The sequence below is a fragment of the Cricetulus griseus genome, assembly GCF_003668045.3.
Source record: "Cricetulus griseus strain 17A/GY chromosome 1 unlocalized genomic scaffold, alternate assembly CriGri-PICRH-1.0 chr1_1, whole genome shotgun sequence".
In the NCBI taxonomy this organism is placed as follows: Eukaryota; Metazoa; Chordata; class Mammalia; order Rodentia; family Cricetidae; genus Cricetulus; species Cricetulus griseus.
In genome coordinates, this window is record NW_023276807.1 from 59084836 (window position 1) to 59100246 (window position 15411).

The 15411-nt window shown below is 41.7% G+C and overlaps 1 protein-coding gene across 1 annotated transcript in view; it reads left to right on the forward strand.

Annotated features, from left to right (window-relative positions):
- Positions 1–13148: 13148 nt before the first annotated feature.
- LOC100754689 (A disintegrin and metallopeptidase domain 3-like) overlaps positions 13149–15411 on the forward strand; it is a 39417-nt gene continuing 37154 nt past the window's right edge. Inside the window, exons 1-3 of the mRNA XM_027395393.2 lie at positions 13149–13206; positions 13579–13661; positions 15059–15114. Coding sequence (XP_027251194.1) covers positions 13149–13206; positions 13579–13661; positions 15059–15114 — 197 coding nt within the window. The remainder of the gene's footprint in view (positions 13207–13578; positions 13662–15058; positions 15115–15411) is intronic.

Below are 15411 nucleotides of genomic sequence, written 5' to 3' on the forward strand. Positions count from 1 at the left end.
CTTCTCAGAAACAAAGGAGAGATGTAAGTACGGCTAGGGAACTGTGGCTTTCCATTGTTGGGATAGTTTCTGATCAAATTATTACATTTGGTGACCCCCATCCCTTCCCATTTATTGGGCTGGAGAGACTTGCTGTGGAGTTATATTCTGTGGGCACTAAAGGTTAATAGCGCCTTAAACTTTGCAAAACTGTGGAAAACACAATTTCAAAGCAAGTTAAAACATACCACGAGCCTGGTGAACGAACCTGCAAGAATGTAGCTTACTTTTTTTCTCAATTTTTTAATTTATATTAGAAACAAGATTGTTTCACATGTCAAGCCCAGTTCCCTCTCCCTCCCCTCCTCCCCTGTACCCTGAAACACCCTACCTATCCCATACTCTTTCTGCGTCCCAGGAGAGTGAGGCCTTCCATGGGAACATCTTCAGAGTCTGTCATATCCTTTGGAGTAGGGCTTAGGCCCTCCCCCGTGTGTCTAGGCTGAGGGAGTATCCCTCTATGTGAAATGGGCTCCCAAAGTCCATTCCTATGCTAGGGATAAGTATTCATCTACTATAAAAGGCCCCATAGATTTCTGAGGCCTCCACAGTGACATCTACATTCATGGGAACTGGAACAGTTCCATGCTGTTTTCGCAGCAATCAGTCTGGGGACCAAGAGCTCCCCCTTGTTCAGGTCAACTGTTTCTGTTGGTTTCATCAGTCTGGTCATGACCCCTTTGCTCATCACTCCTCCTTCTCTGCAAATGGATTCCAGTTCAATTCAGTGTTTAGCTGTGGCTGTCTGCTTCTACTTCTATCAGCTGCTGGATGAAGGTTCTAGGATGGCATATAAGTTAGTCATCAATCCCATTATCAGGGGAGGCATTTAAGGTACCCTCTCCACTGTTGCTTAGATGGTTAGTTGGTCTCATCCTTGTAGATCTCTGAACATTTCCCTAGTGCCTGATTTCTCTTTAAACCTATAATGGCTCCCTCTCTGATGGTATCTCTTATTTTGCTCTCCTCTATTCTTCCCCCTACACAAAAATTTCCTGCTCCCTTATGTCCTCCTCACCCCTCCTCTTCTCTCCTTCTCATTTTCCTAGCTGCCTCTCCCCTCCCCCATGCTCCCAATTTGCTCAGGATATCTTATCCCTTTCCCCTTCTCTGGGGGACCATTTATGTCTCTTAGAGTCCTCTTTGTTGCCTAACTTTTCTAGTGGTGTGAATTGTAGGCTGGCAATACTTTGCTCTATGTATAAAATCCACATATGAGTGAGTACATGTCCTGTTTGTCTTTTTGTGACTGGTTTACCTCCCTCAGGATGGTTTCTTCTTGTTCCACCCATTTGCCTGCAAATTTCAAGATTCCATTGTTTTTTTTTTTTTTTTCTGCTGAGTAGTACTCTATTCAGTAAATAGTAGTACTCTATTCAGTAGTAAATGTACCACGTTTTCTGCATCTATTCTTCAGTTGAGGGGCATCTAGGTTACTTCCAGGTTTTGGTTATTACAAATAATGCTGCTATGAACATAGTTCAACAGATGTCCTTATTGTATGAACGTGCTTCTTTTGGGTATATGCCTAAGAGTGGAATTGCTGGATCTTGTGGTAAACTGATTCCCATTTTCCTGAGGCATCGCCATACTAATTTCCAAAATGGTTGTACAAGTTGGCACTCCCACCACCAGTGGAGGAGTGTTCCCCTTTCTCCACATACTCTCCAGCATAAGGTATCATTGGTGTTTTTGATTTTAGCTATTTTGGCAGGAGAAAGATGGTATCTCAGATTTGTTTTGATTTGCATTTCCCTAACAGCTAAGGATGTTGAGCACTTTCTTATGTGTCTTTCAGCCATTTTAGATTCCTCTATTGAGAATTCTCTATTTAGTTCTGTACCCCACTTTTTAATTTGATTATTTGGTGATTTGGAAACTAGCTTCTTGAATTCTTTGTAAAATTTGGAGATCAGCTCTCTGTCAGATGTGGGGTTGGTGACTATCTTTTCTCATTCTGTAGGCTGCCTTTTTGTCTTGCTGACTGTGTCTTTTGCCTTACAGAAGCTTCTTCATTTGAAATCTTTCAAACTCCTAAAAAGTTTGTGATTGATGGGGCTAAAAAGAAAAGTCCCTGCAAGCCTTCCTGAGGGAACTTTGACAATGACCTGAGGCCACATGCTTATCCCAGAGGATAGAAAATGACAAATGATGACTTAGTGACTAGACACAGGAATTATGGGACTGTTTTCTAACATGGAAAAGATGTTCAGTTAGCAACTCTGAGCCCATGTCTGCCTCTAGTCCAGACTGTGTAGTTTAATGAAAATACTTTATTGTAAGGACTAGCATGAAATGGGCTGTGGCCTATGGTGTCAGTCCCTGTATCATGTGAGTTCTGAAAAGCCTGGGAAGTACAGTGGGCACACAGTCTAAAGTTCTGGCAGAGTTCATTCAAATCCACAAAAATAGACAGGAAAAAGCACGAAAGGGAAGGCTGTCCACACACACAGAAAATGGCAAGGGCAGGGGTGTGAGGATAGAGACACAAGTATTATGCCTGGGGTTGGGGGTCAGTGGTTAGATGATTTGTTGCACAAGTGTGAGGGCCAGAATTCAAATCCCCACAAACCCATGTAGATGCCAGGAGGGCCCACCTGCAATTCCAGCCTTGGAGGTGTAGACAGGACTCCAGAGTCAGCTGGTTAGTAAAGCTAACCATACCGGCAAGCTCTGGGTTTGACTGAGAGACCCTGCCTCAGTGAATAAGGTGGGAAGGCCACATGCACACACATGTGCATCCACATGTAAACATGGATGCATTGCCCCCCCAAAAAAAACTGGGAAAAAAGAAATGTCAACTGAAATGGGTACAGAGAAAATACAATCTTACAATATCTCAATCATTTGACATTTATTTTTTAAATTTAGTGGTAGGGATTGAACCCAGGGACTCAATCATGAACCCTGGGAGATATTTTTTTAAATGATACAATATTTTCAATCCTGGAAAAGTAACCTTGGCAACTAATCTGCCTCTGTTTTGATTATATCATACTCTCACTCTCTTTTATGAAGTCAACCTTAACTGTTCTGGGCTTTGCCAAATACCTAAGAAATTAGCTGAGATATAAATTATAAGTGACCTCGTACAGGATCTGAGGTCAGATTCATCCTTGTTGGTTTACTGTGTGTGCTAAAGGAGCTCCCAGGTTGACTGTTAACAGTTCTGTCTAGCTAAAGAGAAGTAGGGGTAGGGGGAGGCAGAAGAGAGAGTTGTTCTTACTTCCAAAAAAAAATCAACTTCTGTACAACTTCTAACTCTTGCTAGAAATGTTTCAGGAATACACCATGGTCACACAGCCATCAAATCATAGAGGAATTGGTAATGACAGCAAAGGGGGATACTATTGATCTGGGGTAGCATGGCATCTCATTTATATCATCTAAATTCCCAGATTACAGAATAATGATGTAAAACCTTAAATAGCACCACACCGTCATCTCTACTGTCTGAGACCTGTTAGGAGGGAATAGAACATGGAGAAATGAGAGGCCAGTTCTTTCTGTCAATCTTTTGATAATTGCACACCAAAGTTTTGAATTTATTGTCAGCCTGCCCTCTCCTAGAGCAGTCTAACACATCCTTGGGTCACTGTCCCTGCCTGTCCTCCTCACCTGGGTCATGCCTTTCTGGTCTGATTCTCCAAACTTCACTCACTTGTCAAGGTTTAGGTGAATGGCCCTCCCCCATGCTAGTCCCAACTACCTCCCTCTCCATCTCTTCCTTCATTTAAATAGTCTATTTAGGAAAGAAACCAATGTGAATGCTGTCACCTGTTTGGCTTTGTAGAGCTAGGAAACCAAAAGAGTGATAAACAAACAGGGCATTGTCCTTCCTCTCCTGTTGTGTAAGAGTATAAGGAAGCCCAGCACACAATCTCTTTCCCTCTTCTCTTCAATGGCTCTCTAACAGAAGTGACCAGTTGTAGGTGCTCTGTAAATGCTTCCCTGCTGTACGTAAATGAGGCATTAAATGGATGCCTGGACACAGCAAGTGGATGATGACCTGAGGACAGTGACCATGAGGTAGAAAGAGAGGTGCAACAGAACAATGTATTAGGTCAGAACAGTTTTATGGGGTCGGCTGCCGCTGGTTCCCACAGAGCCTGGTCTTCTTCAGAGGGTGAACTCGGTTGTTTTGACAGAGTCAAGGCAAAGAAAGTGAAAGAGGACTTGGTAAAATTGGTGGCCTTCATAAACATAGAACCCCCATTAGCAGTCCTTTATGGACAATAAAAAGTCATAGGACACAAGCAGATAATAATTTTCCTTTCCTAGAGCCCAAGGGAAAAAACAATCTGTGAACATCTTTCTTCAGTCATGTCCCGCTTTCCACTAATGAGAAAACTCAACCACTCCATTTCCTGTTTATGTAAAACTCTGTCAGTAGATGCCCCCCCCCAAAAATTATCCATCTTGCTGGCTTCCCCTAAGGATAGCCAACCAACATTAGTGTTTGCTTCAAGCAGGACTCACTAATGTGACTTGTCCCCAAAGAGTAGACTGCAAAGCCTGCTTCCTTGGTGCCCTCAAACCCTGCAAAGAATGGGTTTCATTAGATTGACTTTGTTGCATGGCCAGGCTCAGGGAAAGCCTTGGTTAAATTTGGACATGGGGCTTGAATTGGTGACATGTGACCTCGATGGTTAACTTTCTGAAGCAGGCTTGCCTGACCTGAGACTGTTGGGCCCAAAAGGGGAGTCCAACCTTGGGAGACACAGCCCATAGAGTTACTCACAGGACACAAGTTCGATGCAAAAGCAAAAGGATTTTATTCTAACGAGTTGGGGTCGTTCCCTGGGAAGAGAACGACCCCAAGTTTCCAAAGCAGGCAGTTTTTATGTCTTTTTGGTGACTAGGCAGGAGTATGACAACATATAATTGGCTATAACATACACGAGTCATTTACTGATTGGTTGGGAACTGAACTTACAGTTTTGCCCACAAGGGATTTGGAATGCTATTTTGGTTTTTACATCTGCAAGGCCATGGGACAGCTAGTGGTTTTTCTGGGAACCAAGTGACATACTTATTTTTAAAACTTGAGTGCTCTGAAACAGGGTAACCCAAAACAATTTTTAGACAAGAAACCAGACAGTTGTTGAAGATAATAACATTCCTTGGAAACTAGTAATAATAACAATTTCCAGAGACGGGTCATAATGATCGACCATTTCATGTGTTCTTTTTCCCAGAGCTATGTGTGTGGCCAGAGTGATTTTCAAATACAGGCTGGTGGGTAGTAGGCTGGGTTGAGTTGGGGTCTTTCAAGACCTTTCTTGAGACATTTTTTTGTTATGAACCAAGGCAGGATTACAAAGCATTTGTTTGCCTGTCTTCAGGGGGCAAATGCCAGAACTATGCCTTTGTTCAAACCATATCCTTGTTCTGCCAACACTTTGTGGTGATCTTATCACTGAAAGCTGGCCTTTGTTAAGCTACTCCATCCTTCATTGGTAGGAGACAGCATGTAATTCCGCCTCTGGTCATCAGCTGTGACAGGAATTTTATCATCTGCATACTTCGGCTAACTGTGCCTAGACTGAGGACACTTGCCAATGATGCACATTTTAATAGCCTGTCTTAACTGTTCATTTTAAAATAATCTTTACTCAAACCATGCTCATTATAGACTCTTCTCATCACCCAGGTGTAAAAGCAGTGTGGACATTTTTTTCCTGTATTAAATTCAGGGCCTTGTACAATGAGCCAGAGGCAAGAGACTAACATTTAGCTACATCCCACCCATTTTGAGACAGCATCTCAAAGGTGGCCCAGAATGACCTTACTCAAGACCTTCCCACTTCAGCCTCCTGTATGCCAGAATCATAGGGGTATGCCACCACACACGGCTTTCTGAACATGGAGAGAAAGTTGCCAAGATGATACTCCTTATAGTTCATGAACATTTCCTCAAATTGAGAATGTTTCTTAGCAAGATGGTTGTGGTGCATTAATTCCAGCATTGTGGAGGCAGGCAGATCTCTGCGAGCTCAAGGCCAGCTTGGTCTAAAAAGCAAGTTCCAGGGCAACTAGGGCTACACAGTGAAACTGTGTCTCAAAAACAAAACAAAACAAAAATATTTCCTTATAAAAACAGAAGTACAATGTCTAATATCAGGAAACTGTGATGGCTCTGTTTATTTAGTTTGGTAGTTCTAGATTGAACAGGGGGCCTCACACATGCTAAGTAAGAGCTCTACCCTGTTCTAATTTCTTATGTGGGTCATGCTTTCCATATTCCCCCATCCAGGATCCAATCTAGATTGCATTCTGCCCTTGGTCCTCATACTCCATTAATAAAAAGGGCTCCCGAGTCTCTTTTCATCTTGACCCTTATGCTTTTGAAGAGCAGTGGCCATCATTATGGAGCACTGTACTCTGCCTGGGCCATCCTGCAACTGTTTTGGGGTTGGATTCATAAAGGGTGTTTGGGCTACACATCTCAGACACAACGTTGTCATTCTCTCCACACCATGTAAGATGCCTGTTTCATGAATGGTCATGCTGCCCTTGCTCCCCCATTTAAGGGACACCATCAGACTCTTACCATTGTTGATTCTTGACTAAAGCAATTATTATAGTAGGATCAAACGGTGGTCTTCTGAACATACCATATCCATATGTAATATTGTCATTCTTCTAGCAAGAAGGACTTTCCTAACTCATTCAGTTTTGATCTTCAATTTCAGGGTAGATGTGTAGTCTTTATCAGTTCTTACGATTCCTATTTGTGGGATAAAAACAATAACCCTTTATTTAGATACTCAAATTACCTTTGATTTGACTAGTGGAAGGGACCTTTTCAAGGCTGTTTTTATTTCATTATGACATATCCATTATTCTTTGAGAATTCCTTGGGGAATATTATGATTTGGACTCCAAAATGCTTGTGTGTTAGCACCTTGGTTCCCAGATGGCTATACCATTGAAAAGTCTTGTGGACAGGTTAAGAGTCCACTAGCTTTATCAATGAGTTAGTCCACTCATGAGTTCATAGCTGAATGAACTCTTAGGTGGGGATCACCTGAAGAAAATGGGTCACTAGGGCCTTTCCTGTGAAGGATACTCTTCCTTAACTTAGATGCTCTCTCTATCTCTGTTTGTCTCCCCTTTTCTACCAATAAAACCTGCCACTTAAGCTCCATCTGCCTGGTATGTTTGTTCCTCACTACCTGTGAACAAGCCTGTGTTGCATTTTCTTGATTAACAGGTGATGTATGAGTGCCTGATCCACTGTGGGAATTGCCACTCCTGAGCTTGTCCTTCTGGGTGCTGTCAGAAAGCAGGCAAAGCAAGCTCTAGGGAGCATACCAGTAAATAGAGTCCTCCATGGCTTCTGGATTAGTTCCTGTTTGAACACCTGCCTTGACTTAACCTCACTGATGGGCTGTTATAAGAAAGGGTGATAGAAATCCTTCCATCCCCAATTGCTTTTTGTCACCATGACCCATCACAGCAACAGAAATCTTAATTCAGACAAATAGCAACCTAAGCTGTGTAGCTCCGAGGAGTAATCACTCCCGGGGGACTTCCAGTCTTAGCTCTGGGTAGCCTGAAACTTTGTCAAGGTTCATTGTTGTTGTCCTGGTACAAACCTCATTTTTACATGATTCCCACATCCTCCTGCAGATAGGAGAAATCTTTTGTGGAGGAACAGTTTCCCGAGTGCATGCTGGGACATTCTTCATTCTCCAAAGCTAGCACTACCACACTTTCTCCTCCTTACTCTGCTTGATCTGTGCATGCTGAGAGGAAGATGCATTGCTCAATCTTACCCTCTAGAATTGTGTGAACAGCATCTCACAGCATCTTGCCTTAATCTCAGGAATTGTCACCACTCCAGCTTTCTTCCTGCTCTCTAGTTCATAGTCTATAGACATTTCTGCACTGAGCTACATAGTCCTCTTAGATGAACAAACTGCTTCCAGGGTGAATTATCTCACCCCAAAACCTCAGCCATACACAAGCTATCTTTACAGGGGGGAAATCCATCATTGTTTCACTTAGGATGCTTGGACGATTTCACACCATTTTGAAATAAAACCCTAAGATGCATTGGTCTTCCCTTCTCTCTCATTGCTTGTGGTTTTGCTTTGTAATGTGTGTATTATGGAGTTATTGAGCCATTTCAAGTATAACTAAGTTCTGACATTCAGGTTTAACCATGGGAACACATGGTGACTTCAAACATATAACTAAGGCAACTCATCTTGATTTCTACACTACCAGAGCTTATAGCAGATGATGTACTTCAGAGCCAGTTTATTTAGAGCCAACCCATAACAAATTTAAGCAACACCTTCCTATATCCATGAGTATAGTTTGCAGATAATACAGTAAAATTTTCTCTCCAAGTTCAGATGTCTTTAATTTCTGGATTAATTTCCAACATAGGAGGGCTATGGCCGCCAAAGAAGGGGAATGATATAATCAGAACTGATGAATATATCTAATATTTATATATTACATATACAGCAGGCTCTGTGAGACTGCTGTCCTCTGTTCATGTCATCTCTGCTGCTAAGACTAAGGCTGCCTGTAAGTGATGCTTCACACCACATGCTGATTTTGACTTGTCTTGGGACATAAGTATTCCCATAGCCTCATCCAATCGGGCTTTACCATTACCAAGATCGTCCTTAAGGGCAGGCTTGGAGGCCACCATCGACCTTCTCTTTCTCTACAATCAGTTACCAATCACCTCCTGCAGCTGCCGAACTTCTCTGAATGCAACACTTGCTGATGTAGGGTTCCCATATGTTTGCACTTCCCTGCTTTATTTTGAATTTGCTACTTTGGAAGACATGCACAATCAGTGAATAACTCTTGGGTATTTATCATGCCCCAAATCAATATTATATTCACACAGAAATTGTAACACAGGCTGTCTTAGTTAGGGTTTCTATTGCTGAAGAGACACCATGACCACAGCAACTCTTTTTTTTTTTTTTTTTTTTGCATATGCCAGTTTTATTCACAATGTCCAAATGCAGAGGCAACACTTTTAGTAGGTGGATGGATGACTGGATAAAGAGACATAGCCAGGCAATAGTAACTAAAGGGAGATGAGTTATCCAGACACACAGAACCCCAGATGAAGCTGATCTGGAGGGTTCTGGCCTGTACAACCACAACTAAGCAGCATCACAGCTCTTAGAAAGGAAAACATTTAATTGGGACTACCTTACAGTTCAGAGGTTTAGTCCATCATGGCTGCATGCAGGCAGACATGGTGCTAGAGAAGGTGCTGAGAGCTCTACATTTGGGCCCCACAAGAAGCAGAAAGAGACAGGGAGCCACTAGGCCTGATTTGTGCTTCTGAAACCTCAAAGGCCCCCAACTCCTGAGTGACACACTTCCTCCAACAAGGCCACACCTACTCCAAAAGGCTACATCTCCAATAGAGTCTTTTTATCTCCAATAGAGGCTTTATCTCCTTCTGAGTCTATGGGGGCCATTGTCATACAAACTCCCACACATGCATTTGTAATCCTAAAGGACATACTAGCCCAAACCCAGAAATGACTGAAAACAGATAGATGTTTGCTTAAATTGGAGAAATTTTTTTCTCACAATACTCCACTTTAATAAATGATGGAAATGATGGAATAAAATGATGGCAATAATTAGAAAAGTAAAGGGATACATGCTTAGTAGATAATGTTCAAATCAGAACCTCACCTATGATTATGTTGATAAATTGATTAGCATATTAAAAATTCTAGGTATAGGGAAGACATTAGATGAAGAAGCTTAAGGTGAGGGAAATGTGGGTGTGTCTATAGAATGAATTATCAAAAAGCTTTATTTACATTGTACAGTTTTTCTATGAAAGGAAATTTGATTAAGTTGCATAATACCCTTTCCCAGACACACACACACACACACACACACACACACACACACACACACACACACACACACGTCAGCTGTGTGTATGTCTGTCTTACCATGAGCAGAGACATGTGAAAGAAGAGTGTGTGGGTTCTCCCTGCAAAGGCCTTAATATTTGTATTTATTTATTAATTTTCTGTGCCTGTGTGTGCCTTCATAAGTTAATATGTACCATGTGTACACAAAAGCATTTGGAGGTCAAGAGGGCATTGGGCCCCCTGGAATTGGAGTTAGAGGTTGTTGTGAATGGTGACGTGGGTGCTGGGGAACAAACTCGGATTCTCTGCAAGAGCAGTCAGTTCTGCCACCATAATAGACTCATCGCCCTGTAAAAGGTTGTACACAACTTCCTAAAAATCTCTATTTTAAATACTATACAAGGTCAACCTAGACTCCACACCTCTCCCAAAAGTAATTAAAAAAAAAACAAAACAGAAAAGAAGACAAGAAGAGCAACAAAGAGATATCATAAATTGTAATACATAGTTAATAGATTTAAAATATAGAAAACCTAGTATAGTCTACAGCAAGATTGACCCTGCTTGGACACCCTTGGGGGGGGGGGAGAAGATGCAGTACCAAGGACTCCACTCAGGCACTGGGAGTCAGTGATTAGCAGAGCTTGCTGCAGACTTGTTTGTTTATTGAGGAAGTTAGGAAAGATACCCCCTCCCAAGGTCGCACTGGCTCAGGCAGCTGACTCTGCTGCATTGTCATTTTCTCATTGGTGTCTCTGGTCAGGTGTCTCTATGTCAGCAGTCCCTGGGTGTGGAGGCTGGCTTGGCTCAGGGAGGAAGTGCCTGCCATGCATGGCCTGGGCACCTGGGCAAGGCAACTGTGGCTTGGGTAGGCTGGCTGGCAGTTTCCCCTACACAAGATGTTAATGTGACTTTCAACCATATGGAGCCATAATAAATTTGTGCTACACAGTTGACATTTCTCTATATTCTTGCATAGCTATGCTTACACAACATTTATTCACAACACTTTCTCCATGTATTTCTGTCAGACTGTCCCATCCACTCTCTCCAAGTTGTTTTTTTAAAGCATTCCTAAAGAGTCTACTAACTTTTAGAAGACCTCACTTAATTTAATGACTGTTGTTGCTTAAATCCCACACTCCTTTGTTCTAACTCCTCCCCAGCTCATCTGCAGACCTCACCTCAGACTCAGAAAGGATTTTGAACATCTTTGCTGTCTATGAAGAAGTACTGAGGGCTGTTGGCAGAGCCAGCCCTGTCAGGAAAGTTTTGCCAGGTCTATAAGCCCTGTTTTCTCTTTGAGGTGGTCTTGGTTCTGAGGTTCAAGTACACCTTTGGTCATCTCAAAGAAACACGAAGTTTTATTCACCCTTTTATAAATATGGCGACTACCTATGAAATTGGTTATATCTATATAACAAAGAAAACCTTCTTGAATATGTACTTAATAAATATTGAAAGAAACACAGTTTTATTAAGAAGGGGAGGATAAATGGGAGACTTATTTGGCTTTTTCCTGAAAAAGTTATTTTCAAAGATAAAAATAAGTATCTTTTACGGTTTTCCTCTCATGGGTTGACAACTGTGATCTGACTATGCACAGTTCTTCTAAATGGACTTACCACTTCCAGTCTTGACGACTGGTCTCATGTCCAGATTATTACAGATTAGGTTTTGAGATACAATGCAGTGTTAGTAAAACCCTTGGTAAAGTCATTTACCAATTCAGTTATGCCTCATCATAAATACGGCACCCTTTCTCTAGCTACAATTGTGATAAAGCTTGAGAGGGACCTTAGCAGATTCCATGGCAGGCAAGGGTGACGGAGACCGAGGGACAAACATGCCAGGCAGACAGAGCTCAGTGAGTTTTATTAGAAGGGTGTGTGTGTGGGGGGGGGGAGAGGCAAAGAGAGACAGAGACAGAGAGAGGACAGAAGAGAAGAGGGAGACAGGAAAAGTCCTGTCTGCCGCAGGAGGACACTAGAAAGAGAGGAGCAGGAAAGAGAAGAGGGCAGAAAGAGAGGAGCAGGAAAAAAAAAAAAAAAGCGCACAGAGGGCATTCTTTTAGAGGGGTCCTTTGCACCAGGGCTGACCAGGGTACTGCCTGAGTGCATTCTGCCAGGTGACAGGGCAGGCCCCATAATGCCTGAATCGTTACAGCTACTGTCGAGCAATGTAGGGAAAAAAAAAAAAAAGGAGCCATCTCCATGCAGTGACAAAAACTTTGTCTGTCTTACAGACACACTTAGGATTTCTAGGCGTGGCATCTCTTCTACACAGGTGCCTTCCTTATTTGTACCTGACTCAGACACAAATATAGTATCAATCATATATAACATTCCATGCCTGTTGCTTCTTGGCCTTCAAAAAGTTAAGATTGAATTAATATTAAATTTTTACTGCTTACAGTCAGATCCCTGATGTGTGTCCACGTTAATCAGGTTAAATAATAAAAATGGGTTTCTGTTTGAGTTACCTTGTTAACCCCCATAGAATATGATAAAACCATAAATTATTAGCACTGATCATAACTTTCATGACTTATTTTAAATTTCAAAAATGTGTGAAGGTACCAGCCAGGAAGTCACGCAATTTAGGAACAACCAAATATAACCCCTTATATATTATTTACTGTCAATGATTAGACAATATGGCCTTATGCAATGCTGAAATATTAAAATAAATAACATCTATAACACGAACCAGAATAAATTCCTCTGTAAACAGAGAGGCTCAGATTATCCTGTGATTAATAGTTAGCCACTACAGATACTTCTTAAGATGTTTAGATGTTTACTAAGCATTAATGAAAAAAACTTAAATTTTTATTATTTTGTTTCTTTTACAAAATGGGAAAGGTATTCATTCATTTTACTTTACATGTAAATATTGTATGTAAAAACATGCAAGCCAAAGCCTGCTCAGAAAAAAAAGTAAATAACTGCTACTATGTGGTTGGAGACATTGCTCATGCTTTAGGAGGGTGCCCCAGCTCCTCCTGAAGCTCCCCACTTATGTGGGGTGGCTCCAAGGCATCCTCTGACCTCTGCAGGGAGAATGCTGACTCCTCAGAGCTCTGGTCCCTGATGCACAGAGCTTCATTGTGGGACTTCCGGTTCGTGCTGGGCTCTGCCTTTCCTGCTTCCCAAGAGCCCAGGTTAGGGGCCACGAGCTGCTACCGTTTGCACCAACTGCCATCACTGTGGCAATGCCAGCGGCCACACCATGCTGCCTTTTTTCCTGGTCCTCTCCTGCCTGTGCCAACTGATCATTGCAGGCCAGGGTAAGTGAAGATGCTCTGGGCAAGGGACCACCTGTCCACAGGCCACCTGCCATTCTGGCTTCAAGAGTTGCTCTCGGGAGGTGCAGAACAAGGGCTAATGAAGGTGCCCAGAGCCCACCCAGTTCCAGGGTCTAGGGGCCCATCTTTGCCTGGTGGTTGGAAGATTCAGCCCAAAGACCGTTGACCCTCATTTGCTGACTTTCTACAATGAGGAGGACATCTGCAAAGTGGGAGGAGAGGGAGATGGAGAGGGAGCAGGATAGACAGAGCCCTGCAAGTCCCCAGTGTTTTCTTCTTGGCTAGAGGAGAGCTCAGCCAAGGCAGGGTATTTACTGCTGCGCTGGGGAATACTAACTGTGTCCCTCTCGGCAGAGTCTGAAACACCACTTCTGCAGACCACAGTGCCACAGAAAATCGAGAGCAACATCAAGGATGCCAAGGCAGCAGAAGCGCAGGTAATTAAGAAACCGGATTTGTGAAAAATGATGGGCGTTTATTTGCACTCCACTTCTGGCCCACAGCAGTGAATTCCTACATGGCCTCTTTGAAATTCTGTTCATGACTAATTTAGGAAGGTAAGACTCGTGGTCTGAGGGAGAGCAAAATGTCTCAGTTTTCTTTCATTTTCCAAGTAGTGTAATAACATTGCACAACTGTTTTATGAGAGACTTAAGCGCTCTAGCTTTCAGTAACACTACTATAACAAACACACTAATTATATATCCTTATGCATGAGACTGCACTAAATTTCACCTTGTTTAATGGTTTTTAAACTGACTACATTAAAATCTCCAGGCCTATAAATGTAAATCTCTTGAAAAACAAAACAGTGAAGTATAAAATCATAACATTGTCGGAGGTGTTTAAAATGAGCGTCCACATGAGTCTGAAGTGCTAATTTTAACCAATTGAATATTTAATCCCATACATTTTTTGACGGTATGTGCCAATGCTGTTTTTCCACCTCTCCATTGCTACCTCATATGTGAGCATTTTCTCAGAACCATTGACACAGGACTGATGCAGAAGCAGATAAAAATTTTTGGCAAAGTAGATGAGAATTTTTTCAGTTCTTTCCAGGCACACAATTGTTTCCTATGAAGTTCATCATCATCATCATCATCATTCCACATTGACTTCAAACCTTATAAAAGTCTTTCGGCTTTTGCTTTTCTAAAACAGCTATTTCAATTTAATATATAATATGAGTGTCATCTTGCCTAGTTTTACAGCCAGCCTCTTGGGATTTGACAGTAGATAATATTCAGTCTACAAGTCAATAATATTTCACATTCCCAGACATGAACTTAGCATTTTAAATGGTATTTTTACTCTTTTAAGGTTTCATAAATATATATGATACATCGTGATCATAGCCAACACCACACCCCTTCCCTCTCAGCTCCCTGTGGTCCAAACCTTAATGTCCTTTCTTTAAGTGCTTAAATTGATTGTCAAACAAGATTTATGTATATTTTCTCTGTGTATGATGCATGTGTGTCCTTTGCACCTGTCTGTGGGTTTCATGATAAAATCTCTCCATATCATCTTATTCTCTCAGGCTATAGTAACTGGAATTATAAAATTTCCTTTCCAATTGTTTGTTATCCAGTTTATAGGAATAAAAATGTCCCCTGTATAGTTAATTGAATATATCAATCTTGCAAATAATGGCGGTGACCATTTACAATGTGGGTACATTTTATGGCTTCTTTTGAGTGTCTGTGGTTCTGGTGTTAATTTGTAGTAGAAGACATTTGTATTTTATTTGTTACCCCTTTAGGTTCAATGATGACAGGAGTTGATATTTTTAATAATGGCTTTCTCTCTCTCTCTGCACAATTTGCCACAGGTCTCTTACTTGGTCAGAATTGAGGGCAAAGCATACACGTTCCATCTTGAAAAACAGTAAGTGCTCACCCTACCACAGAGCTGTTTCTAGTTGACCTTCTTCAACCATTCATCAAGCTGAGCGTAAATACCCCATTTACTTGCTTTATCTTCTTTAATATTCATGTGGAACTGAGACTTTAAATTCAATAATCTAAGTTCTAACTTAATGATGTCTTAAGCACATGAGATGAATGAAAATTGCCAAAGTCCGTAAAGCATGCAGTCATGCAAGCTATAGTTGTTACCTGCCCATGTGTAACTTTGCACCCGCATACGTTGTTTTGCATAGTTATGGGATTTCAAACATCTTAC